Genomic DNA, 28,000 nt, shown 5'->3' with positions numbered 1-28,000 from the left:
TTTCCAGAAAGAGTAGCATCCCTTTTATATAGTGGCATGCTGATTATGTGGCTTTTTGTCTTCAACTTTTGTACTTATGTATGCAGTGGCAGACAAAGTAGCATATGGAGAATGTCAAGTTTCCCAGTGAAAATATACTGCTTGAAAACTTGTGGAAGTCTTTGAATAGTCCTTTAAAAGTTTTTGAACAAAAACTCGCCATTGTTGTACGAACTATGTTCAAGATGTCTGTATTTATACCTGTTTGAATTTAACATTGATATAATGAACTTATTTCACATTTTTGTTACATCAATGCATTTCCCTTGCGCATTGAAGTCACTCCGTGAGTATGGTATTATTCTTTATGTAGAATTCTCTTTCAGCCTCATTTCTATACCAACATGTGCTTGATGTCAAATATTTCAAGAATATTGTTTAAAAGAATTTTTATTTTGTATGTAAAATGGAATAACATGACCAAACTGGATCTGAAAGATATTCTCTTAAGTTAGAAACGTAGAAGTTAAATCAGAAATTTTCACTGTAGAAATAAAGTTTTCACTTTAGGATTAAAAAACTTCATTATTTTTATTTTTAGTAATTAAATTTTATCCAAGTTTAAGAAAGAAAGGAACATATATAAAGCCAATAATATTTATCTTTGTGAAATACCTTCTAAAAATAAATGACAACATTTTTACCACGTAAGCCCATGGTTTAAATATAGTCAGAACGCAGTTGGTAGTTTAATTATTTTGATGAAATGTGGCTTTGCTACAGAAAATGTAAAGATATATATGTTTTCATCCGTGTCAGAGGTGCTAAACTGTCTGCATTTTGTTTATTAAATACTAATAAAAGTGGTGAAAAAGAGGAAACTTTTAATCCTTGCACATGATGTCATCTCAGGAATTGAATTCAGAACCTCTGTAATACAAAAAATGTGCTCAAAACACTGCAAAAGACAAAACTTTATACTGTGATAATAGTATAATTAAAATGGCTCTGTGGCTCTGGCAACATATTTAAATTAAAGAGAAGAAGAACTTTGCATAAAAGTAAACCTCATACTTGTAATGAGAAATTATGATAAGTACAGTGAACTAGTTACAGTATCATTAAGTGCCAAAACTGTAAATAACTAAATTTCCAAAAATCAGATGTGGGTTGAAATGGGATCACAATGAAATTGTTTTAGATATATATTTTTTGTTATTTTTAGATGCAGGAGTTACAGAATGAAAATGACAAACTGAAGCGAGAGGTCACAAAATTGATGAAAGCCATAGCAGAGAGTGCAAACTTCGAATCCAAGGGCGGGAAAACATCCAAAGCTAGCAAGGAGTTTATGGGTGAGTTGAACAACTTGTCAGTTACATATCCTTGGGTAGTGAGTTTGTGGTGTATGCTTATTCTTCTATTTGTTAATTAAAATTCTATTAGTATGCATGTAGTGCCAGCATTAATTTATAATGTGTATAACTGATAGTATTACTAAGATTCTAACAAAGCCTGTGTCCAAAATGAGCACACATCAGGGAAGGTCTTTTTCTCTAAGTTTCATAATATACCATATCTTCTGTTTGTCTTCAGACATCAAAACAATTCATTTTTGGGGTGTCCAAGAACATATATCATTCATTCAGCGTCTAAAACAAATTTTACAAAAGCCAAACATACTGTATTTACTCAATTATAAGTCAACTCAAGCTGCACACAAAGTTCCTGATCTGCTGTAGCATAATACACCTGCAGATCAGGGTCTTTGTTGTTTCTGCTTTTAATTATTCTCATCACACTGCACAGACCTATGGGCGCATTATGCAACAGCACTTCTGGGTCTGTGGGGTATTTAGTTGGACTCGACTTAAAAGTGAGTAAATATGGTATGTGACTGGACTCACAAGCACTCTATCAGGCTATTCTTAGGTCAAACAGCAAAATCTTCACACCTTACACATGCATTAACGAAAGAAAACAGACATTACTTGCATAGCTTTGTCTACTGCTCTGGTGGTCTAGTGGTTAGAGCATCCGCCTTGGAAGCGGAAGGTCATGGGTTCGATCCCCAGCTGAGTCATACCAAAGACTTACAAAAATGGTACTAACAGCTGCCTCGCTTGGCGCTCAGCATAAGAAGGTTGGTGTTAGGACTGGTCGCCCTGGTGTCAGGATAATGTGACTGGTTGGGACATCATGCTACACATCTGTGGCATGATGCCCCAGTGCTAGACATCACTATAAACTGTCACACTGCAGACATCATAGCAGTATGACTGAAAAATTGTTAAGCTACATGAAAAATCCAAATCACACACACACACATAGCTTTGTCTAGTTTATTTTCGGTCCAAAAGAAAATTCAACCATATTAAACACACAAAAAAAACCATGTTCATTGTAGGACAATAAATCTGCTGTTTTAATCTATTGACCTAATAAACAATTGATGATATTTTGCATCAGATTAGTCTGTGTTGTTTACAATTAAATTAAAACTTAAATGAAAATACTGTGGATATGAAAGGATGAATCTTAACTGTGAAAGGATACTGACATAAGTGTGTTCACCAAAAGACTTACAAAGATGTCTAGTTGGTTCTAAATGAAATTGGTGCTGATCTAATATGACTGCCATGACAGCCTTATTGAAAATCCTTTTATCACTACATCTCCTGAAATGATGGTCATATTGACATGGGGTTTGCAATGTCTTACAATGTCTGGTTAGTCCTCAATGGCATCGATTTTGAAAATGTGTCTTTCATTAAAGAATATCAGAGATGGTTTCAACACTCAGCATTAAAAAGGAAGAAACATTCTTATCATGGATATTTTTAAATTCTTTGTGGTGAGGAGAGTGTCAATACTTTCAATGGACTCTTGTTTCTAATATGTTTTGAGTCAACCCCTGCTGGTACTCAGTGAATGCGTTGTGTAATGCCATTGAGGTGAACTTGCATCATATGCTATCTACATAGATGTAAATCTAGACTAGCAGTAAATGTAGGATAGTAGCTAAATTTAGTCTTGTTACTGAAATAAATACTTATATAGTCATTTATGCAGCAGTTACATAAGACTACCACAGTACATGCAGGTGAAATCACAGATAAAACTAACACAATACATTCAGGCAAAATCATTGATAAATCTAACTCCATGACAGTACATTCCGGTGAAATCATAGATAAAACTAAAACAGTACTTTCAGGTGAAACCACAGATAAAACTAAGACAGTACATTCAGGTGAAATCATAGATAAAACTAAGACAGTACATTCAGGTGAAGTCACAGATAAAACTAACACAATACATTCAGGCAAAATCATTGATAAATCTAACTCCATGACAGTTCATTCAGTTGAAATCATAGATAAAACTAAAACAGTACTTTCAGGTGAAACCACAGATAAAACTAAGACAGAACATTCAGGTGAAATCATAGATAAAGCTAACACAGTACATTCTCATGAAACCACAGATTAAACTAACACAGTACAGTCAGGTGAAATCATAGATAAACTTAAAACAGTACATTCAGGTGAAACCACAGATAAAACTAACACAGTACATTCAGTGTGACCACAGATATTTTCAGGTGAAACCACAGTAATACAGTAAATTCAGGTAAAACAACAGAGATGAATCTATGTGTTGCTGACATATCAGACATACAAGTAAATTGTAACAAACTTTCAAACTCTTATTTATTCTAAACATGATACATTATACTTTATCAACAGATATATATACAACAATATATAACAATTTGAAACTTGTTGAGACTGGTTCTGATAATAAGCAAGCCATTTCTGCCTATTTGTTTTGTCTCTTTTGTCTAATATTTGGAGAACAACACTTGTTTCTGAAAACAAAAATCCATAGAATCTGATATAAATTCTTTTAAAATGATGTTTGAGGCATGAACAATTATTTTTGGCAGAAAAACAGTTGAAGTCTGAATGCAGATAGAATTTTTTTAAAAACCCAAAGCAAACAGAAAATATCATGACATTAACAATTGAAACTGTTTAAATGAACATTACATGGATAAACAAGAACCTAAGCAGTTGTTCATTTTGTTCACAGGCTTGATAATAGTGGCTTTACAATATGCACATATGCATTATTTCAGCTTGGGTTATTTGCATTGCTAAATTGTAAAGTTGTAAAAGTGTGGTGCTGATGTTTGCAGTGATATTTTATTCTGTAAATAGTTGCCTTTCATCACTTTTGCTGCTTTTCATAGCTTTTAAATTCAAACAAATTTTCTTGTTATTATTCTTGTTATAATACATACTCACTTGTAAGTGAAGTTCACCTACAAACAGCATAGACAATAACTGGTGCATTATGCAATGACGGATCAGAGTCTGTGTTTTCATTCCACTGACTGCTCCTAGCAAATGGGATAGACCCACATCTGCTACCACATTATGTGACAGCAGATCTGTGTCTGTGCAGTTTGCGGTTGGACTTAATCTGTGAGTATAAACAGTAGTTTTGCAACTTAATTGCTTGGCAATGTCAGTGAAACACTGATATCACTGTCACATTACAAGAGTAATTTGTGAAGACCCAATCCTAGATACTGTAGCATACAGTAGCTATTGGTATAATCTGAGATTCTGAGATTGTTCCCTCTATTTAGATAAATTATAAGACAACTATCATACATATCTTTACATCTAATGCACATCATTACTTGCTTTGAAATTTCACTGACTAGTTGAAACCTTTCTTTTTTTAATCTGATAGGATATCTCAGTTTATCCCTATTGTAGTCCATCCATTCATCAGTTCATCTGCAACCAATAAACATATAGTTTCTTGAGGATAACTCTGTCAAACTTGTTAAATATATTGGTCAAATGGTTCTTTTTCTTACTATTCAATTTCATTGTTTTTTGTATTCTATTTTTCAGTCCATTCATCCATTATACATGCTTTAATTTCAACACCAAAACTCCAAAATCCATTAAGATATCTATATGGACTTGGTGTACATATTAGACCAGTATTCGAGATTTGTCTTTTCCATCTTCATGATACTTCAGTTTTAATGTTTTTATCTATTTTCTTATTCCTCCATCATTCACACTTTCATTTGCAGCACAAAGCCCCCAAACAGTTCAAGATACATATATACAGTGTGACCCCGCTATAGCACGCTCCTTTAAAACACAAATTCGGATATAACACGGTCGTGGTGTGGCTCCCGAAATTTCATATAAATGTTATTTTCTATACACAAAAAAAATCTTTCTTAAAAGTACGAAAAAAACCTAAAGTTTATTATCATTTTGGGGAAGAGATCACATATGAATAATACAAGATGATTGCGGCATGGCTCCTGAAATTGTATATGCATTTTTCTCATACACAAAAAAGTGCTTTTATTCTTCTTAAAAGTACAAATAATAGCTTGTAAAAAAGTTTATTCTGGGATTGTGTAGGGCTTTGCCAGTGCCGCAGGCTTGGAATTTTTTTTCCTTATTGGCAGCAGAATATACCATCTGGTGATATTTTCTATTGGTGACATTGTTGGCTGTTCAAACTCGTATGTACAACCATTGGTTTGGAGTGGAGGAATTCAGAGGCCCTATAAAATGAAGCTGCAGACTTGATATAAAATGCACTGAAATTTATCTATTGTTACATAAACAAATTCTTTGTCCATATTGACAAACCATCAAAACAGTGCATTGTTATATCATAATCCGCTTATCCTGACATCTAGCATGAGTACTGTATGTTGTGAGATACCTGCTTTTTTGTTGTTGACATTTCTGGTAATGGAGTTCAGCTGGACAAGGCATTATCTCGTAATCTATCTTTCGTCGGATTTTCGGCCGCTTACTAGTAATTAATATATTTACATAGACTGACATTTGTATGTGGATAGTAAGTAAAATTCCTATTCTTTTCACTCAGAATTAAATCCTTTAGAAAACTCACATTTTCTGTAATAATCCTTGTCATCAGACCAGAACACCTGCATATCTATCATTTATTGACCCTTTGTTCAATTTGTGATGCATGTGTGGAAGGCAGCATCACACTGCTACCACAAATGTAAAAAAAAAAATAAAAAATAACAAAACTTCATCTTTCTAATTGGTTTGTTTAATAGGCAGGGAGGCACAGTAAATAGAATAGACCAAACAAGGGCCAATTCCTTTTAAATAGTTTGCTGAAATTTCAAAGGAAAAAGATAACTTTTCAAGCACTGAGTGTTATGAAAATGTACTGAGCAAATAGAAACAAAATCAGTCTCAATCATGCAGTACAATTATTTGATGTCACCGCCATAAGAAGAAATGGGCATTTGTTTGGTTCTTCAAAGCTGTCCTTTAACAGTGACTTAACTCATGCACCCTCAATCAAAGAAGGGGCCCCAAGTGGCCGAGTGGTCTAAAGCGCTCTCCGTTACGGATCACTGCCATCTCACCTCTGTCTGCGTAGGTTCGAGTCTCGGATTCGGCCAATGTGGGTACGTGAGAAAGCTTGCCAGTAGCTTCTCAAGGGTCGGTGGTTCTTTCCGTGGATTTCCCGGGTTCTTCCTCCACCATTAATACTGGCCGCCATGTGTAGCCTATCATGTGCTGAAAAATGGCATTAAACCCTACAACATCAACATCAACAATCAAAGAAAGCCAACTACAGTCTTCAATAAAAACAAAGAACTTTTCTTCAAAGGAAGTCAGTGCCAAACTTAAATAAAAGTAATGGAATCTGATGGATTATTTGAATTTTGAACGTGACTGGAACGTTAACTGTGCAGTGAAAGTTTCCTTTTTGCAGTTGAAAAGTTTATGCTTATGAACACTACCAACGGCAGCTTAAAAAGCAAACTAACTTTTACCGACTTGGGACGTACTGAAAAGTAAATGTGCTTCGTCATTTGTTACATGATTATGCTATGTTTTTCCACTGAATTGAGACCATTATGACCTGTGACAAAATTATTGAATATTTTAAATCTCAGTATGTGCATATTTTCGATGGAATCACTTGTAATGTGGATTCAATATATGTGATGAGATTTGCGGGTGAGTACATGGTGTTGATACTCTATTCATGCTATACATTAGACATGTATATATAAACAGAATTCACATATATGTACCAATTCATGGTTCTCTAAATAAGTTAAACTATTATATATATATATATATATATATATATATATATATATATATATATATATATATATATATATATATATATATATACACATGCCTTCTCTGTTTTCACTACAGGTATATTTCCCATTTAATATGCATCGATTTAAGACGGTAACTGTCCCAATGAAGCACATATTTTACCGCCCGCATTTAATACCTACACCCCTTTCTCACCCCCACAATTTTGTTGGGGTACATGCATTATTTTCTTAATCTAACTGACCTGGTTGCTTATAACATGGTTCTGTCTATAACATGGTCAGTTTCTATGGCTCCCAACTACCATGTTATAGTGGGGTCACACTGTATATATATATATATATATATATATATATATATATATATATATATATATATATATATATATATATATATATATATATATGTATATATTTATGAAATTTGGTACACCTATTAGATGTGGTTCAGATGTGCCTTTGCTTTCAGTATTTTTAATGCTTTTTCTGTCTGTCAGTCCATCCATTATTCCTACTTCGTTTCCAGGGCAAAGCTTGAAAACTATTTTATATTTCTCAGTTAAATTTGGCATGCATAGTAGACCAGTTGTGTGACTTTTGCTATCCACAATTCTTAAGTTTAAGCATTCTTAACATTTTCATCTGCTTCTCTATCCATCCATTATTCACAATTTAATTGCTGGGTCAAAATTCCAATCCCATTTAGGATATCTCTGAAATTTGGTACATGTATCAAATTGAGAGTGCTGTATAGTAAAGTATTTTCAGTAGGAGTCTTAGTGGCAGGGTGGAAGAAAGGGGGTGAGGGATATGTCGTCTTAAGGTGACCCTTTGTTTCTCTTCCTCTTTAATAATCATATTACCATCTTAACCTTTGCATTTTTTTGCATGTAAAGATGTTATGGTATATAGTGACTGCAATTTGTGCATGCAAAGAAGTCATGGTAAATATTAGCTGCATATTTTGCAACGTCCAGCTCTACTGTCATAAGGATAAGCTAAATAGTCTCTTCTTGAGTCCTTATTTTTAATTTCAGTTAAAGATAAATTCAAGAATACACAAGGTATTCCTTCTGATTGCAGACAAGTCCCATTAATCCACCATATATCCATTATTATGCAGCTGTGCTAAAACACTAATATATACATATATTCATGCTTATTAATTCAACGCAACCACACCCATAAAACCTAAGAGCAACATTAATTGACAGATCAACATTTTAATTCAGTATAATCATCACTAGGCATCATAGTCATGGAATTGTCTGAAGGGATAATTGGATAAACAATATGTCTAATATACTATTAGAGTAGGACTTTATTAATACATGCTATTAATTCTACCAAAATTCTGGTTAGTTTCACCATTTTTAAAGAAACAAATACATGCAGAATTTCAAGTAATAACTAGAAAACATGTTTAAGCATGTTCCTCTTTGATCACAGGAGATAATATGACATTCTTCAAGTCTCACCCACCAACTCGTGGAGGGGGTATACATGGTGTGGGATAGGATTGGGGAGTTACATTCTGTCTGTCTCACCTTACGAATACACAGTTGTAAACACATATTCTGTTAATTTGAATGAATGAAACTGGGTTGCATACTGTGAATTCCTTTTTGTGGGTATCAATTTTCATGCTATTTTTTAAACTACTGTTTATGTTGGTACAGAGATCTAGGGATTGGAAAGGGATTATATAAATACATTTTTCACTAAAAGAGCATAGTTCATTGGGTCATTATATTCACAGTAACAGTGAAATCCACAAAAATAGTGAATTCCCAGTATAAACTACTTCAGGGTCATCCTCTAACCAATCAGAAGTAAGGTCAGGCCAGGGTCAAGGACATAGGGTTGGGAGGAGAGATGCAGCAGTCTACCGATTTCTTATTTTCTATTTTCTTCTGTTGTTGGTGATGGTTTGTGCTTCCTGTGTGGCTTATATGTTTTCTTAACACTACTCTCTAACACCACATACTCCCAGGCGGTGCCAAGAATGCTGGAGAAGGATTCCAGATTTTCAAGGGTAAGACATTGATTTTTAACCCCCCTTTTGGCTGACCATCGTAAATGTTCATCTTTCTTGCCAATTTTGGAGTTTATTATTTTTATTATTAACTCTGCTTCTCAGAAGCCAGAAGTGTTTGATCGATGGGCGGCATTCATCATCAGTCTATTGTTGTTTTATGTTTGGTTTTTTGTTAATGCTTTTTCTCATAAACTACCTGGATGATAGTCCTGAAAGTAGACATACAGTTACATCGTAAGGCCTTGTTGGTCATAAATTAAAATTGTACTCTCAGAAATTCAAATATAGCCACCACCATCACAAACATCTTGTCAGTTTTATATTTGCAACTATATTTGCATTGATTTTTATATCCACATGAACTTTTAACTCAAACACTATAAGAATATTTAGCAGGTGCCAAATGAACATTCTAATGATCTAACTGCCAACATGGCTGCCATAGTGGCCATCTCATAAATCTTATTATCAGTATTCCACTTGAAAGAGGGTGGCATGGCAATGGCATTGCTGTATGTAATTGGTCTTGTATGAAAATGATGCAGATTTGACACACCACTGTCACTGGCCTAACGTGAACAAGTTTGAAAACCAGACCTGCTTGACCTTGGAGTCTAGTCAACATTCTTCCATTTTAGTACTTCACCGATAGACAACGGTCACTGCTTCCATTTTAGTGCTTCATTGAGTCTATTAATAGAATGAGTTGTACATACAGAAATGTATTTTGACCAGACTGTATTTTTCATTCCTTTTTAATAACAAGTTGATTGTCAGCACTCTAACAGTGATTTCAAGGTCAAAGGTCATCACTCTGGTTTTATTGTTGATGGCATATAAGCATGATGGCACGAGCAATTATGGATTTTTATCAAACTCAATTAAGGACAATGTCACTTCACTGACTTGGGTTTTTTGAAGAAAAACATATTTATTATGGAATCATCCTAACTTTGCACATGAATATATTTTGACAATATCTGAGATGAGTTCTGTGATCTTCTCTCAGGTTCAAGGTCAGAGGTCCTGATAAAGATTTTTGTACTGTACCTGTGCATGCTCAAAAAATAAGAAAGTATTTGTTTTGCCAGATATTGCTACTTTTTGGAGATTCTAACGACTATCAGAGATGATTTTAATACTCAGCAGATAATAAGCAGTAAAGGGAGGTAAAACACACCTCTTTAATTTGTACACATTCTTTTGGCATCAAAAGAGTGTTACTTTGAGGGAATCTTGTTTACACAAAAAAGTTAAATTTTTGACAGATTTTTCCTGTCGAAGGTCACATTTTGGCACAAGATAATTTATTCCATCATTAATGGTACTTTTATGGATTTTATTAGATTTTGTGGATATCCATATTGTCAGTAAAAATGAAATAAAGAAAAATGGAATAAATATTGTCTCAGCAATATGTTTCATTGACCTTTAAAGAATGGTAGATTTAGTGCACACTTTAAATTTATATTTATTTTTCTCCTCTTTGTAGCCACAGTGGCTCAGTTGGTAGAACAATGTGATCATAATGGAAGGGTCATGGGTTTGATATCTGCTTAAGCCAGCCTGTGTTGGCTGGTTTAGTGTATCTTTGGGAGAGGCATTTTGCTCCCATTTCTTTGGCATGATATAGCCAAAATAAAGTGCTAAAATTGCCATTAAAAAAATAAATAAACCTTTACAGACATGGTTAGCCAGTGTCTAAGGCATGTTTACTAGAGGAAGACAGCTTGATGTTGTATGCATTAATCAAGGAATGCTGTCTTCCAATGTAACAAAGTCGGTTTTCATCTATTAAATACAACCTTCATGCTGTATGTTCATCTTGGACCTATACATTCATGTTATAGTAAAAGTCATACAGGTCATGTAGGCACATTTAATAAAATTTAAGTTGCTGTTCTGAAGTTTAATTCTAAATCCTGAATGTTGAATGCTTATAACAAAAATGTCATTTAAAAAATCTTCAGACAAAACTTATTGATCTGTGTGGAGTTTGCCAGCAGTAGCCAGCTACTAAACTGAATCAAAAATGTGGATTTCCAGCATATTATGCCAAATACCAGTGTAGTTCAAATTTGTCGTCATCATGTGGTGCTGCTTTCATTGTGACATCACTCAGTGTACAACATTCAATCTGAGTTGTACTGGATCACACATTTAGGTTGACCTTGTCCAAAAATGGCCACAAAATTTAGCATTGATTTTGTCATATTTCTCAGGGCATGTAAATAATGACCTTCCAAAGGAATATATCTTAAGGATTAAAATAATGTGAGTAATTGATGTTTAAAGGTATTTGTAATAAAATCCTAACAAACAACACCCATTACTGGAATAGTGGGTTCTGAATGTGTACATGACCTGCATGAATTTTACTATAGTAAATTTCCATTTCCCAACAAGACCATTGTCAATTACTTATTCCACTGTGTGGTCATAGTAAGATGAAGATAACCACATAAATAGTTAAGAGCATATATCCTACCAATGTTATTATCATGGCTTGTGTCATTGATTGTAATTTATATCATACTGTGACAATTTTGTGTAAAGTTCAAGGTCCTAATGAATAATGTTGTCATTATAGCACATAACAATGATTATAAAACTACAGATTGCTTGATTTACATATTTCTTTACATTTTTTTCTTTTAAAGCTCGCATAAGTAAATATGAAAAATCTCTTTTCTTGCAATACATAGATGACAAAGATGAGTAAACATTCTAGTTCCATTCTTCATGACTCGGTTCCTGTAATCAACTTTGCTACCATGCAACATATTTTGTTATGATGTATTTATGTAAGAAACAAAGTTATACATAATTTTAACATACCAGTAATTTAATTTCTGGCAGATTTGAAAGTGCACTATTACTTTTTATAGACCAATTTGAAGCGATGGCAGATGAACTCGAGCGGCGGCGAGAGGAGTGCATACAGTTACGGTCCCTTCTAGCAGAGCGGAGCATATCATCTCATGCCATTGCCAAGGAGTACTATGGTGGCAGTGATGACAGAGTCAACGAGGACAATGAACTTGCTATGGCATACCAAACACAGAGAGACCTTAACAGGTAGGTTAAATTTTATTGCTTGTTTCCCCACCCCTTTCTCCATCGTTTTTCTAAAGTGGTTGATGCTGGCATAATGTCCAGTAGGACAAACCCATGCACCTATCTCTGCCTCTTTATTCTAAAGCAATTGATGCTGTGATGATAATATTCAAGAAAATGAGCACCCACCCCTGTATCCATTGATTCGTTCTAAAGTGGCTGACGCCAGGATAATGTTGAAGAGGAGAATGTAAAGATGGTAATGTCATTGTTTTACCAATATTTCTTCAGTCACATAAAAGAAGATCATCTGAACCATCAGTATATTGAAAGGTTAGATGTGTAGAAAACCTTAAAATGAAAGTGTGTGTTGATCCATGCCTTTTGTAAAACATTAGATGGAGATTACAAGCCCAGAATTTACTCCAGCTGAATTCCCACAAGGTATCATTAAAATTAATGCATAGTTAGATTGTATAAAATTGCCATCTGCATTACTGCCATTGACTTAGACAGAGCTTGCTGTTACATGTGACACCAATCCAGAACAAATGAACCAGCAACTAATATAGAACATTATTGGTTGAATGGTCATATCAAGGAAAAATGAAAGCTTTTGTTCAGTGCATTTTAACAGATTGCCTAAAAAACATGTTATTTTCCATTTTTCAATTTCAAAATTAAGAAAGACAGTAGTGTTATGAAGAGCTTTCTGAATAGGCTTTACTACTTATTATGTGTACATGTCCACCATGAGCTGGAGCATCTTGTGCTGTTTGGGAGGCTGGCCTTCAGTTACAAATTTCTATTGATTACCATGTTGGACACAGCATTATCTGTTTCAATTTCTAAAATTTCCACAGATTACTCGTCATTTAATAATGTGTGACAAATTCTCACTCTATAATCTCAGTGTTAGCAAGTTCTTTGTTCTAGTAATGCATATCATGGTCAGGTAGCACCTGTGCCAACATTTATGTGGAAGATTTAAAGACGAGTTATTAGAGGAACCTGCATAATTAATCTTTAAGCAGAAGGTCATTAGATTGGGAAAGAAATGGACTTTTGATTCAACTTGTACAAATCCTGCAATTCTAGAGTTGGAATTGTGCAAGTGATCATATTGAATGCAAGAACTGAAAAATCGGTATCAGATGGAATTTAGGTACATTTGTTATGATTATATTTCATTGATGCTGTACACATTGGTTCAAGACATGTTTTTGTAAAGTGGAAAATATTCAAAAAATAATTACAGCCAGATACTAATTGGCATTCAGAGCAATGTCTAGAAATAAACCAGGAATGTAATTAAATGTCACTGAGAACCACGGTGGAACACATGGTTCAGTATGGTTTTAGAAGGAGAAACAGTCACAGCACGAGCAAAATCAGCCTTTTTATGCTGCACAATTTCATATGAATTCTATTGGAGGTGATTGACCATAACCCATTAGTTTTATGTGTATTCACATCTTTGACAGAAAAGACAAAGTGAAGTTTGGATTTAGCTGCTTAAATCAGTCATCATCTTTCCAACACTCTTACACAATTTGGGAGAAATACAACCTAAGACAATGGTTATATGTCAATATCAGTATGACTTGATAGCAATAAATATCAATTTTGCAAATTTGTGTTCTTACATGAGTAAAATATTTGGATTGGTGAAGTGGCCCTATTGTTTTCACAGTTGGGTCATTGTTTATTAGATCCAAAAATTAAACAACAGGATTGACACATAGTTGTTTTGTATGCATTTAAACATTATAGTTATTTGAACATGAGATGTACTGGGGCTGAAATGAATGCAGTTTTGTAGTTTCTGCAGTGTTTCCCATTTCCAGATATGCATTATACACTATTCTATGTATCAGTTTTTATTGCAAATCAGTTACCATAGTTACAGTTATGAAACTCCTGTTAATCAGTTCTGAAGAAATAAATCAATATGAAAGAAAATAAAAATCCTCAAAACTACTCCATAGAAGGAGTTACTTTGGGAATAGTTTGGTAATGGATGCAGGGCATGTATATTCATTTTTTATTTTTGAATATGTGGAAATGTGCATGCAGTCAAACAACATGAAAAGGTTGATGAATATTATATGTATATTATATGCAGTCTATTGGTACAGAAATGAAACAATTTGATGATGAATCATTTTGCATAGTTAGTACATCACATGATAAATTCTCATGTTCTGATTGGCTGATAACAATGATCTATTTAAGAAGAGTATGCATTTTGCCCTGACTGTGCTTGATTGCAAGTATTACTACTATTCCAGAGTGCACATTTGTCAGATGAAAGTATTACATGATGTCAGGTGATGCACTAAACCTATTATTGCTTAGACCTTTGGGAACTGTTCCACTTCAGTGTATGTTTAGTTTAGTATAGTGTATGTTTTGTACAGCCTTGATCGAGCCTTGAATTTGAGGATTTCCTTGGAACACCCCTTGAATTTTGAAAATATTGTTGTTGTTTTTTTCCTGAATTTATTGGAATGCTCATTAAACATTTCCCAGATCTCTTTGAAATTATCTGGGAACAAAATATTAAAACTTATAAAAATAGATAACTTTTTTAATTCAGAATTGTTTTATTTGTATTGTTTCTAAAATTATTAAGAAGAAACAATGGGCTATAATTAGATGGATCAAATAACATGGATAGTCACCTGATGGAGTAGCATCCCTTTGCTGATGTGGCATGATACATAATTGTTTTTACTTCTACTTTTGTACCCATTTATAGGGATAAATAAGTATTTTCCTTTTAATATTTGTAAGAAAACTGTCAGATGCAAAACAAATTCATCCTTAAGGTGAAGTGCACTCGGATCCATTTCAGGAAAAATGTGAATGTAATAGTACTTATGTAGTTTGCCTGTAACATGACTTGCTTGATGCTACTGTTAAAGAACAATTGTGATGGTTTTGCCATCCTTTTCTTTCTTACCGTTTGATTAGATAACATAGGAATAAAAATCATAAAAATGTTGATTGGGAGAGGGGCAAGATATCATGCTAAGAATGTCTAACACTAAGCTTCTGTGAGAGGATTGTGTAATTAATATTGACTGCCGTAAGAGTCCTTTTTGGCTTAAAGGGACTTCAGTCCCTCCATATTTATGGCTTAATGTTCAGTCTGTGTTTGCCAAATGTAACTTGTGTTACTAAAAGTGTAACAGACTTCATGGTCTTTTAAAATTAGTAACAAAGTATATATCCATTTGTCAATATCATACAAATTTTATGTCAAGAGAGGCAACTCAGATTTAGGTAATGATTAAACCTGATAGTAGTTATCCCCCTTCTGATATCGTTCTTCGGATGGTTATACTTGAAATGTTAGTAGAAAATGCTATCCAAAGGAAGTCACAGTAATTTGTTAGATAATGTTTAAATTGGAATTCTCAAGTGAGACAAAAGAAATCAAATGTTTTTGACAATATTAAGATTTCTTTGAGCAGTATGTGTACAGTAGTAAAAGGGATCATGAATAGCAAATTTGGTGGAGTTCTGCTTTGCGTAACAATTACAATGTATAAATTGATTTTTTTTAAATAGAATGCTACTGATAATTGATATCTTTGTGGGATCCAGTTAGCCAGTTCAAGAGATGACGATGGATCAGTACACATAGAATGTAGTTTAGACTGTAACCAGATTAATAATTGTTACATTCATCAATTTTTCTGGTTATAATTATCATGGTTAATTTGTATGACCATGATTGATGCTAATATTATGACCAGATACACATGACATGTTTGTGCAATTACTCTAAGAAGCCCATTTTGAAACACAGGCTCTAAAAGCCATAGCTTCTGTTCCTATCACAGGCAGCTGGCAGTGGATACAGTTATTATTTTTAAATATAATCTGAGCTCAGGAATGTAGATTAAAACTGATGCTCTGTCCTGCATGACATGATAAAACAAACGTCTAGCAGAAGCAACCTTTGGAGCTGTCACGTGTGGGTTATATAAAAAAAAAAAGACTTTGTATTTTCAGGGTTTTACTCTTTATTGGGTTGATATTTATGTGCTTTTTTGTAAACTTAAACTTATTCATTAATGTATAGCCAAGATGGTGTTGCTGTGCCCTTAAACTCATTAACTACATTCCTACCTACTTAACCACCCACTCACCCACATACATACATATATACATGCATACATACATACATACATACATACACACACACACACACATATATATATATACATACATACATATACATACATACATACATACATACATACATACATACATACATACATACATAGATACACACATACATATATAAACACATACATATATAAACACATACATACATACACACACACACATACACATCTGGGTAGGTAAAGAATATAGCTTTAAATACTGTTAACTTGCTCCAGCTGTCTATACTTGATGAAGGTTTTAATTTTTATTTTGCCTATACTGATCAATTGATTGCAGGGATATATTCATTTGAATAACTTCATGATGCTTTGTGAAGATAATGGTAAAAATAACATGGCTTTGGTTAAGAACAAGAACAAGTTATAGTTAAGATCTGGTTCAGTCAAATTCACAGAAAAACACACATACACTCACATTAATACAGCTTCTTTGCTGCTGAATATTGGTGTAAAATTAAACATGACATTTGCTATTTATAACTAGGCTGATGCTAAATCTTTTTGAGTTCACAATACTTTTACTAAATGAAAATGCATACAATTGAATCATGAGGGTTTTTCTCCCAAATTTAGGTGTGTCTCCCATTCCTCCTGTCACTCACTGAAATCTCTCATTTATGCAAAATTATTAGTGGAAAATTCTATTTCTGTTGTTCATATTTTAGTTCATAGTAGTTTATGGTAATACTGCCTGTGAATATGACTGTGAACCGGCTTAAGCAGGGCAAGACAGTGTTATTTATAATTTCACTCTTTGATCCTGCTGGCAGGGTTGGCTGGCTTAATTGTTTTGAAGTTGCCCTGTTATATGACTTCCTCACCAGTGGTCCTGTCCTCTACATGGTCAGTTTTCTCAGCACTGTGGAGTTTGTATACAAAAGTATCCCTCATGGGTGCCTCTTCCCGTGTGATGTGGCATGCAACCAGCATTTTGAGCAATGTTTTATTCATACAGTAATGTAATCTGAGTATCTCAACTGATGTATCTTTCCCAGTGTTGGGTTCACATTACTGATAGTAGTGTTGGTTTAAGTACATTAAAATACAGGTACGCCTGTGGTTAATATTATTTCATTATCTAAATACATCACCATTTACAAAGAATGGGCTCATCATTATTATTCACACCGCTTTGATGATTAAGACTGGAGGTAATTATCAAGATAATAATCTAGGCTAAATAGAGCTTTTGTGGATTCACACATGAAGAGAAATGAACCTTGGAAGAAAAAAAAAACAGGGTACCATGCAAAGTGTTAAAAAAACATAGGACAGTACATGTAGCACTTCATTAATAAACAAGGCATTTCATCTACTCTGCATAATTAAATTGCAGTACATTTTGCAACATAGGAATAAATCATCATGAAACAGTAACATGTCATTGTGTGAATAGATTACTCTTTAGCTCATGTGACATAAAACTGGGTTGTTTGACTTTCTGTTTTAAGTCTGTACAGATGTCTAAGCATGCCAATGCCAAAACACTAAAATCCAAGCAACTGAAATATCACTTGAAATTGGATGCAATTAAGTTCAAAAGGACATGAATATGCATTGTGCTTTCCTGTAAAGCTGATTTTAAAATCACTCCTTACCATTGTAGCACAGGACCTATTTTTTTTCCCCTTCATGTAAGTATAATATGCAACCTATATATTAGTCAGGTTTTTCTTCTGTGATCGAACGATATTCCCCCTCTTTTTACATGTGGTCCATTCTCAAGCTGATACACACAGTTAATGTCTCTTTCCTTAGCCACTAGCCAGATTCTTAGCTGGAACCATGACATAATTATACCCCTTAGATAAACTATTACATCCCACTTTGGGCTCTAAATCGCTAGCTGAACGATGTTGGTTGACACTCGCTGATTTTTCTCAATTAAGAGAATTCACAACTTACCAAATGAATTAATGGATTTCACATCTTGTCTTAACTATATTACCTGTTAATTAGTGATTCTTTGACACAGACATTGTAAATTCAGTTCTTAGCATCATGATACATATCATTTAAAAAGAATAAATCTCACAATTGTATAAAATTCACACAATGCATGATTTCTGTAACAAACAATCATTAAATCTAAATACATCCTTATCAGTGAAACATTGTATGACATTCTTACAATGCATGAACATATTGTATGTCATTGAGACAATACCCTTGTACCATTTCAAGACACGCTCTTTCAGTGGAGCTGAATCTCTCTCTGGTTCTAGGTCTCTCAAATTTTTCCAGATCCCCCATCCCATGGACAATTTATTTAGCAAGAAAAGTACTACTTAATTTCCTCAGAGTCTCACAGACATCCTTTTCAGCAGAAAAACTTGGATTTACTAATTTCACGATGGAGATTACTTAAAACCTTGAATTTCATTGGCGAACACACACCCTTATTTAGCTTAGCCAATCAGGATTAACTTTCTCTAACCACCAGACATTTTAAAACTCCCATAGAAGTCAGAATAATTCTCTCATCTGTCTTTACTGATAACTATTCCTGGACAGTTTCATTTTATGACACCTATTTCCAATGGTCCAAGATTGTTTCTGGCTTGTGTCAACAATGCTGTTTTCCATTACTTGACCTTACGTTAACATTTTCTCTTCTACCTGTCTGACCATTATCTGACTCCAATTAAAATTCAATCATGCCCACAGACGAGAGGTTATCCATCACAGCTACCACTTGATTGTGAACCAAGCCCATATGTCAGTCTTAACGGTTATGTGTCACACTGACCACCACAAAATGTGCTTTGACAAAACATCTGCAAAAAATTTGCACCATTACAGTGACAATCTGCAGAATACAGCCAGCGATCATGATTTTTAGGCAAATTATGTGTTTGACACTACTATGAATGACTACATCAGAAAAAAATGACATAAAAAAACAATGACCTTGATTTGATCCTAGCCAACCAGGCTAAAGCACATGTTACTAATTGCTAATGTTGTAATCAGTAGTGTAGGGTGTGAATGAGATCTTTGTCTTCAACCATAATACTAGTAAGCGATACTCATTTTCCAGATTGTATTGTCATTACAGTGTATTAATGTTATGTATATTTGATTTACTTCCATTTGATTTAATATATATTGATTTCAATTTATGTGTTTGTCAGTTTTAATTTTTTATTTTTTATTACAGGCTATTTTAATGTAAATTGATTCTCTAGAGATGATACTTTTTTCAGAAAATAATTTGACCTTGACTGTTAGTTTATAAACATCAGGTGTTAATCTAAATCCTGACCTTGTTTCAAATTTTGTGGCAAATATGTAACCAAGTTCTATCTTTATTTTAAAATGATTGGTTGTTGTCGAGGTCATGATGGCACTTCGTCTTTAATATGCAATTTTTGTTTTTTTTATTTCTTAGAGTAAAATGATTCGTTTTTGTCAGGGTCACACTGGGTAAATGTGATCTTTAACAAGTACTTATTTTCTATAAGCTTCGAGAAGATGATCATATGACACCTTGTTTACATTTTTGAAGACCATATAACCTCTATTTTGGAAAATTATTCTCAGTAGAAGCTGAACTGTTACACTAGAAGTTGTATATTGTGCTGTTTGGAGTCATTTCAGATTACTTAGAATGGAATTATTAATCTTGTTTTTCTTACTCCTCCTCAAATTATGGATGGTCACACCAGCTTGTGAGTTTACTAAAAAGACTTGACCACTCTATGACCGCTCCGGTGGTTGAGCGTCCGCCTTGGATGAAGGAGGTCATGGGTTCAGTCCCCGGTCGAGTCATACCAAAGACTAAAAAGATGGTACTAACAGCTGCCTCGCTTGGCGCTCAGCATTAAGAGGTTAGTGTTAGGACTGGTCAGCCAGTGTCAGGATAATGTGACTGGGTGGGGCATCATGCTACATGTCTGCGGCATGATGCCCCAGTGCTAGACATCACTATAAACTGCCACATTGCAGACATCGTAGCGATATGACTGAAAAATTGTTAAAGCTACGTTAAAAATCAAAATCACATCACTTCATTTGAAGAATCTTACTGACATTAAAACATTAAATCCAGATGGTGCCAATTTTGAGCAGCTCTGGCAGGCAGTAGAAATATGAATCTACCCACAGGCAGAAAACAATTTAAACTTCCTAGACTCTGCCAAGTTGCACTGACATTGTCACATTACAATCCAGACACTGAAAGGGCATTTTCCATTCTGAGTAAACTTCAGACTGCCTCAAGACTGGAAACCTGGATTGAGTAAACAGTACATCATCTCTTAAGTGTCAGTATCAACTATGATGAGGGCTGTCACCAGTATGATACAGCAGTGATCTCATAAGAATACTAAAGATCCTTTGGTATGAATGGCACCAATGGGGGGAGGGGTGTACATATTTTAATATTCAAAATTGTACAATTTGTTCAGTAGTTGTAATTTTTGTCCATTAGCTCACTACAAATTGGGTAAATGAAAATCCTCCCTCTTCTGAGGTTAAACCTCAGATAAAATTTTGGAAATATGATTTGTCATGACCTGACTTGTCTTCTGTAATATGTATGAAAATGGGTATGGTAGAGTTTAGTGGGTCAAATGGAAGAGTTGTGTTCATGTAATGGTCATCATATTCCATAAAATATTGTATTTGATTTCATTATCATCATCATCCTCAGCAGCTGGATGTTGTCATAATTTCACTATGCATTTCTGTATAGTAGCTTCAATCAGACCACTGATATTTTTCTTTCTACTCACTTAGTGCTTATATGTACAGAAACCCTTGTATGTCCAAAGTCTGGCCTGTAGCAATCTGTCACCATGTACAAAGTTTTACATCACTGTAACAAATGAATCAAATAAATGGGCATGCCCCAGGGCCATCATTGCCTGAAATATAAACTAGGGTCAGGTTCTCCAGATAGAAGTAGTTTTCACCATATTGTAATTATGTTAAAGGTTGGCATGCAAAAATTATGCACATATGTCATCTTTGCAATATCTATATTCTTTGTTTATTGCTTGCAGTGTTAATATAGTTTAAAATGTGCACTTGACATTGAGCAACAAATTCAAATGTTACACTTGGTCATGTAGTCTCATCCTTTTTCGTTGATCTCTCACAAAATCTGTTGAGCAAGATTTGTTCTAAAACCATGACTAATTTTCAAGCAATACAAACAATTAAAACTATTCTAGTAATGAAATTATGTTTCTATGAACAGTAAATTAATGTTCCTTGTAGTAGAAAAGAGAAATTATCGGGGTGGAGATGGGGGCGAGACAGTTACTTAAGAGTGCAAGGAACATTTTTATACACAAATTTAATGCCACATCCACCTGCCTAGTATAAAAATGTATTTAAAAAAATACACACAAGGTCAAAAAGGTCCATATTTTTGGATAGCTATAATAAAACAAAGCACAATAATAGTATTCTGACAAGTCTATTTCATGTCATAGCAAAAGAAGCTTAAGCACCCCACCCACAAACTTCTACCATTTTATATTTTTCATGTCCAGAGGTCATTGCTCACAAGTTCAGAATCATGCAAGTGATAGGGCATACAAATGTCATCTAACTTTTAGCTGGTAATAACATAAATAAATGTACTTACTGTGTTGCATCTTACGTTTCACCAGAATATATATTCTTAGTTGTTTCTGCTAAACAGAATTACATGGGTTTCAAATATTGATAGTGTGAAATTGTACTGTAATTTAGACTACATTTTGAATAGAATCACATTCTGATAGAGAATTTACGTGAATAAAAAACAAAATGAATTTGATACTTCCTAAGAAACAACATGCAATCCTATGTCTGTGTCATACTGAGAATTTCAATTAAAAGAGTGACAGAACAGAAATACATGTGCAGCAGCATCAATGTCAATCCCTCTAGCCACATGTACATCAATACATCCTGTCCATCATAACTAGAAAAGCAGAATTTAGCTGGATAGACAGAATAACAAAATCTCTCCATTCCAAGCCAGCTGAAAAAGTTGTTTCGAGGTGCATTCATTGACAAGATGATTCCAAATTTAAGTTGTAAGCAGACCAAAGTTAGAGGTATTCCACTACCAAGTTTAGAGGTCACTGCACAGTGCTGTGCTATCACGAATACTGTTACTGTGTAATGTTTTACCTATAGCTGTGTATCTACTTTGAAAACTAACATAAATTTAATTACCTTTGTTTCATGTAGCTGGTTCTTTTTGTTATTCAGCCTTAGGTAGAAAAGCAAAATGAGTATGTAATAAAAAGGTTACTACATTTGTATGAGAAAATACAAACTCGATTTTTTCTGAACAATACTGCACTTCTAATGCCATCAAGTATAGCTCAGAAAAACATGTTCATATTTTACTAAGCTAATTAGCACAATGCAGAAAAAGGATATTAAACTTTTTCATGTAATTCAATTCAGTTTAACTTTTACATGACCATTGTAATTTTTTTCTAGCAAAGTCTGTACAGCTTTTCCAAATGACAATTAAATATAACTATTGTACCCTCTCACCTGTAAGGAACATGTCATCTAGTTACAGTGTACTTAACCTTGGGGAGACAGTGGTTGAATGGTTAAGGTTGTGACTTGGGATTGATTTATATCAAAGAAAGAAATCAAGTCATTACAAAGACTATAGAAATTCAGTTAGTCTTAACAAATAGTGACATAATCTTGAGTTTGGATAATATTTTCTTTAAGAGTCATTGCTTCTTGAAAAAGCTGACCTGTAACAGGTTTTAAATGCAGTGAATTTATAATCCAGACTGGAATGATTTATCCTTTGCATTTTCTCCAGACTGTAACTAATGTATAAACATTCCAACATCTATAAAAATATGGAACCAAGGTTCATGTACAGTTCACAGTTCCTTAGATGACTATGGATCTAGCATGTTTCCAAATAAATGCTGTGAGTTTAAATTACAACAAGATGACCTTCAGGTTCTGAAGGATGGACTTAAAGTAGTAGCAGATAACAAAATGGATACATGCACCATAGTATAGCAGTAATGAATAATAAAAGTCCTTTGACAATAAATGAATAGTAACTAACTGGATTTTCACTTTAAATCTGAACTCAAACATGGAAGCTAATACTAAAACATGGCTTCTGCTTTTCAATTGCTTGTTGCTATTACATGTTTTCAGTGTGGCATTACCTCCTTTGCCACCTTATCATCATAATGTAATATGTCTTAGTATAGTTCAGTTTCCTATTGAAAATGAACTTTTAAATGACCATTGGTCAGTTATTGCTAGAACATTGTCATAGATGCCAAGGGAAAACATAAGTATTTTGACGTCAACGCTGTAAGAAAAATGACATATAGTTACAGTGTACTCAAGCTAGAAGTAGACAGACTGGCAGAGTTGTTAAGGATATGACTACAATTGATTTCATATCAAATGAGAAAACAAAATGATCACAAGGACTAGACAGAATCCGGTTAGTCTTTACAAATGATAACAAAATCTTGAATTAAGGTGACATTTTCTTTGTGAATCATTACTTCTTGATATAACTGACCTGACAGGTCTAAGTACAGTGAATTTAATCCAGACTGGAATGATTTGTCTTTTGAGTTCACTCCAGACTCTTTCCATGTATAAACAGCCTGACATTCTTATACTTAATGATAAAATATGAAAACAAGTTTCACGAAAAGTTTGTAATAGATGACCATGGATCCAATATGTCATCAAGTAAGTGTTGTGAGTTTAAATACCAACAGGATGACCCTCTTTCTGAAACCCTTCTTTGTTCAGGCTTTCATTTGGATAGATGCACTATAGTACAATAACAAATAACAAAGCTTCACCTTCATAGGCACATCATGTTATCATGAAGTATATGGAAAGAATTATTACTATAAAAATTAATCAGTCCGGGAAAACTGACTATAATAGGGTCAATGTAACCTTTATTTTATACTCATTGAAGAAATCCATATCTAACCATAACAAAATATGAGAAGTTGAACATAACAAGAATCAAATCCTGGTAAGCAATTAAAATCTTTTGGCAGTATTATGATGATCATAAATTTAAACATAAATGTTTATCAGGAATATGCAAAGTCACTGTTCCAGTGCTGATTTTGTTTTCAGTGGAATTCATTTGTATTATATAAAAATCTATGCAAAAATAACTACAAAACGCAATTAGTGAGCATTTAAGCTGATATCAAAGGTTGTACTTACTTATTTAAAAGCATATTTTTCAACCGCTCCGGTGACCTAGTGGTTAGAGCATCCGCCTCGGATGCGGGAGGTCGTGGGTTCCATCCCCGGCCAAGTCATACCAGAGACTTATAAAAAGGGTGCTAACAGTTGCCTTGCTAGGCACTCAAGCATTTAGAGGTTAGTGTTTGGACTAGTCGGCCTGGTATCAGGATAATGTGACTGGGTGAAACATCATGCTACAAGTCTGCGGCATGACTCCCCAGTGCTATATACATCACTATAAACTGTCACACTACAGACATAGTAGTGATATGACTGAAAAATTGTTAAAGCTACGTTAAAAATCCTAAACACACGCACACACAGAGTAATAATTTGCCTGATGCTACTATGCTAAATACTTCTGTAAAGGATGCCATGGTAATGTATTGCCTTGAATATAGGTAACTGCTTGTGAATGTAAATTTAAATGAAATGTGGCCTTAACTATATTATTTTTTTAATGATGATAAACTATGCATCATTTTTATTTAATGTTTATGATTGTATGAATTGTATCATAACCAATAAAATTGTTAATTTGATACAAATAAAAAGACCAGAAATGTATCATCTGACTTAATTTAAGTACAGTACATGTAGTGTGATACAGCTGCAAAGAAATTACAAACTTAAGGAGGAAACTGAATATATGGTATAGGACAGTATAGGACAGATGGTCATCGCCGCATCAGGAAATCTGATATAAGCAGACAGCCCTGTTAAATCGTGTATTTAATGAAATGTGTTACTCTACGTCAGTTTGAAGGGTGTGTTGAAATACTTGTGTACAAAATGAAGTTAGGTATATTTAATGTCAGACCTGAAAATTCCCAGGACTACAGATATCATTCACAATTCTGTGCAAAACAGATTATGTTATTACTGTATATTATACTCACTCATAAGTCATGTCAAACTGCAGACAAGAAAGATCCTGTTCTGCCATAGCACAATGTGCCTGCAGATCAGGGTCTATATGCTGTTTGCTCTATAAATTACTCCTAACAAACTGCACAGACCCAGATCAGCGCATTATAAGGGTCTTTGCATTTTGCAGATAGACTCGTCTTATAAGCGAGTACATACGGTTCTCTTTTAGAAAGTGACTACTTTGCAGCAAAAATCACAGCATTGTGTATATTGTGAGTTATGACTGCCTGCATTTGTTCAAGGATTTAAAACTGTACAACATCAGATGTTTCTTTGTCTTTGTTTACCACTATAGTATCAGGACATAGCCAGAATTCCATTATATTGCTGCTTGAATGCCATGAAGGGATTTTGGAATTCAGATTTTGTGAATAAAGGACAGAATAACAATGAATGTTATCAGTGATAAAACTGAAGATTGTCCAAAGTGTTTTAACTTAGCAGAATCATTAAATAATGTGCTTTAGGGTTAATTTTAGCCTGATGTATTAAAAAGCAATTCCTAACCTTTCATTATTCTTCTGGTGATTCTAATAGCAGCAGCAATGACATGTGGTGGTGGTGGTGGGGGCAGTGGGTAAATCACAACAGTCTGGGTAATTGGGAGAGATCAAAGCCTAATCAACAAACATTAGTCCATGAAGGACCCTGTGAAGTTGACTGAGTGACATACTGATAAATCAAATAATAAATGTCCACTGAAATTGATCTCACATATATACACACTTCATATGGCTTAAAAGAAATTTCTTTACAGACTCCCTTTCACCTGCCAAAAAAAAAGTAATTGATTTTTTATATGTGCAAAATTATAGTAAATAGGAAGATAAGGTACAGACACAGTTATTAACAGTGGAAAATTGAGTTCAAGATTTGGAGGGGGCTCGGGGTGGCCAAGTGTTCTAAAGTGCTCATCATTACAGATCACTGCCATCTCACCTCTGTCTGCGTGGGTTCAAGTCTCAGGCTTGGCCAGTGTGGGTATGTGAGAAAGTTTGCCGGTAGTGTCTTTTGGGTCGGTAGTTCTTTCCCGGTTCTCCCGGTTTCTTCTTCCACCATTTATATTGGCCACCATGTATAGCCTGTCTTGTGCTGAAAAGTGGCATTAAACCCTATAACAAGAAGAAGAAGATAGCAGGCATTTTAACTGCTTGGCTTCTAATAAGCACATATCACAAAACACAACTCCACGGAAACCAAATCCATCCATCAAAGTCACTCTCATGTGCACTTAGATCTGGATGAGGTGTAAGCTATAATTGCTTCTGTCAGCATGTCTGACCAATTAATTGCAATATTTTACCATGCAAATTGAGGCCTGCAAAAAGAATAGAAACATACTGATGCACTTTTCATACTGAAAATATCACATTTTCATAGAAACAAATGTATTGTTAACTCCAGAAACATTCTGAACTAGTTAGAATGCTTCAGTCACATGAGTGTGAAAGTGTTTTCCTGTTGTGAAAATCCATCAATTCAAGGCATGCACTTTACCTTTAGGTAATAAAGAGAGAGTAACTCTGATTTTGGCTAGGGGAATATGTATACCAAGAGGAAAGAATGATCCTTTCTTTGAACAACTTGCATTCTTGCAATCAAAAGAATTGTTAATATATTGCATTCAGGAAGTTGAGTTTCTGGTATAAAGACAAATTGGATTACCAGTTGAAAGAAGCAAAGTAACAGGAAATTATATGGAAGTTCATTTTTTAGGACTGCTAAACCATGAACAACCATGTCAAACACATTCTGCCACTTACTTTTAAGCTTCCCCCCCCCTTCAAAACTACTTCTTTAATTTTCTAGATATATGCATAATGTTGATACATTTCGTATTATTGTTTAAGTTTGAGATATGAATCCTACATGTCGTCTTCAGAGTGGGATCATGAACGTAGAAACTAAGGTCATGACCTAAAACATTCCTTCTTCTTCCCCAAAATATAGTAGAGAAAGTGCCACAAGCATCACCGATTGCAAAACTGTTCCATTGGTAGCATTCACCATTCAGAGCGTTGTTTTTTTATGATATCTCTGCTCCTGTAGAGTTTAATTACTTTTAAGAATACATGTTGACATGTTATGCAATTGTTTCTGTGTGTCTGTACTGAAATATGAATAATATTCATTAAATTAGGGATGCAGAGCTTGAAACCTATGGAAAGAGCAAGAAATTAAATTTTACAATCTTTATTTTTCCCCATGTCTAGTATATTAAGCCCAAAATATGCTACTTTGACAAGAAGGAAATAGTTCTGACATAGAGGTGCAAAATGCATTTACCACCATCTCAGCTGAGTCTTCCATACAGCAGAAAGTGGTGTCTTCAAAAAGGAAGGTAATACAATGATGCTAATGGATTAAGTTTATTTTTTTTAAAAACAGAAAATTATAACAGATATG

The 28,000-nt window shown here is 34.1% G+C and overlaps 1 protein-coding gene across 2 annotated transcripts in view; it reads left to right on the top strand.

Annotated features, from left to right (window-relative positions):
* The window catches only part of LOC149794490 (unconventional myosin-Va-like), a 232,575-nt gene that overhangs the window by 122,678 nt on the left and 81,897 nt on the right, over positions 1-28,000 (top strand). The window contains exons 31-33 of one of the 2 annotated variants that reach the window (XM_089968737.1): positions 1,205-1,334; positions 9,144-9,185; positions 12,077-12,266. In XM_089968737.1, coding sequence (XP_089824863.1) covers positions 1,205-1,334; positions 9,144-9,185; positions 12,077-12,266 — 362 coding nt within the window. The remainder of the gene's footprint in view (positions 1-1,204; positions 1,335-9,143; positions 9,186-12,076; positions 12,267-28,000) is intronic. The other variant, XM_089968738.1, reaches the window with a different exon arrangement.

The sequence above is a fragment of the Sinohyriopsis cumingii genome, chromosome 8 (genome assembly GCF_028554795.1).
Source record: "Sinohyriopsis cumingii isolate HCF-2022 chromosome 8, ASM2855479v2, whole genome shotgun sequence".
Lineage (NCBI taxonomy): Eukaryota > Metazoa > Mollusca > Bivalvia > Unionida > Unionidae > Sinohyriopsis > Sinohyriopsis cumingii.
Note: the sequence above shows the minus strand (reverse complement) of the source record. Positions and strands in the feature narration are given on the sequence as shown.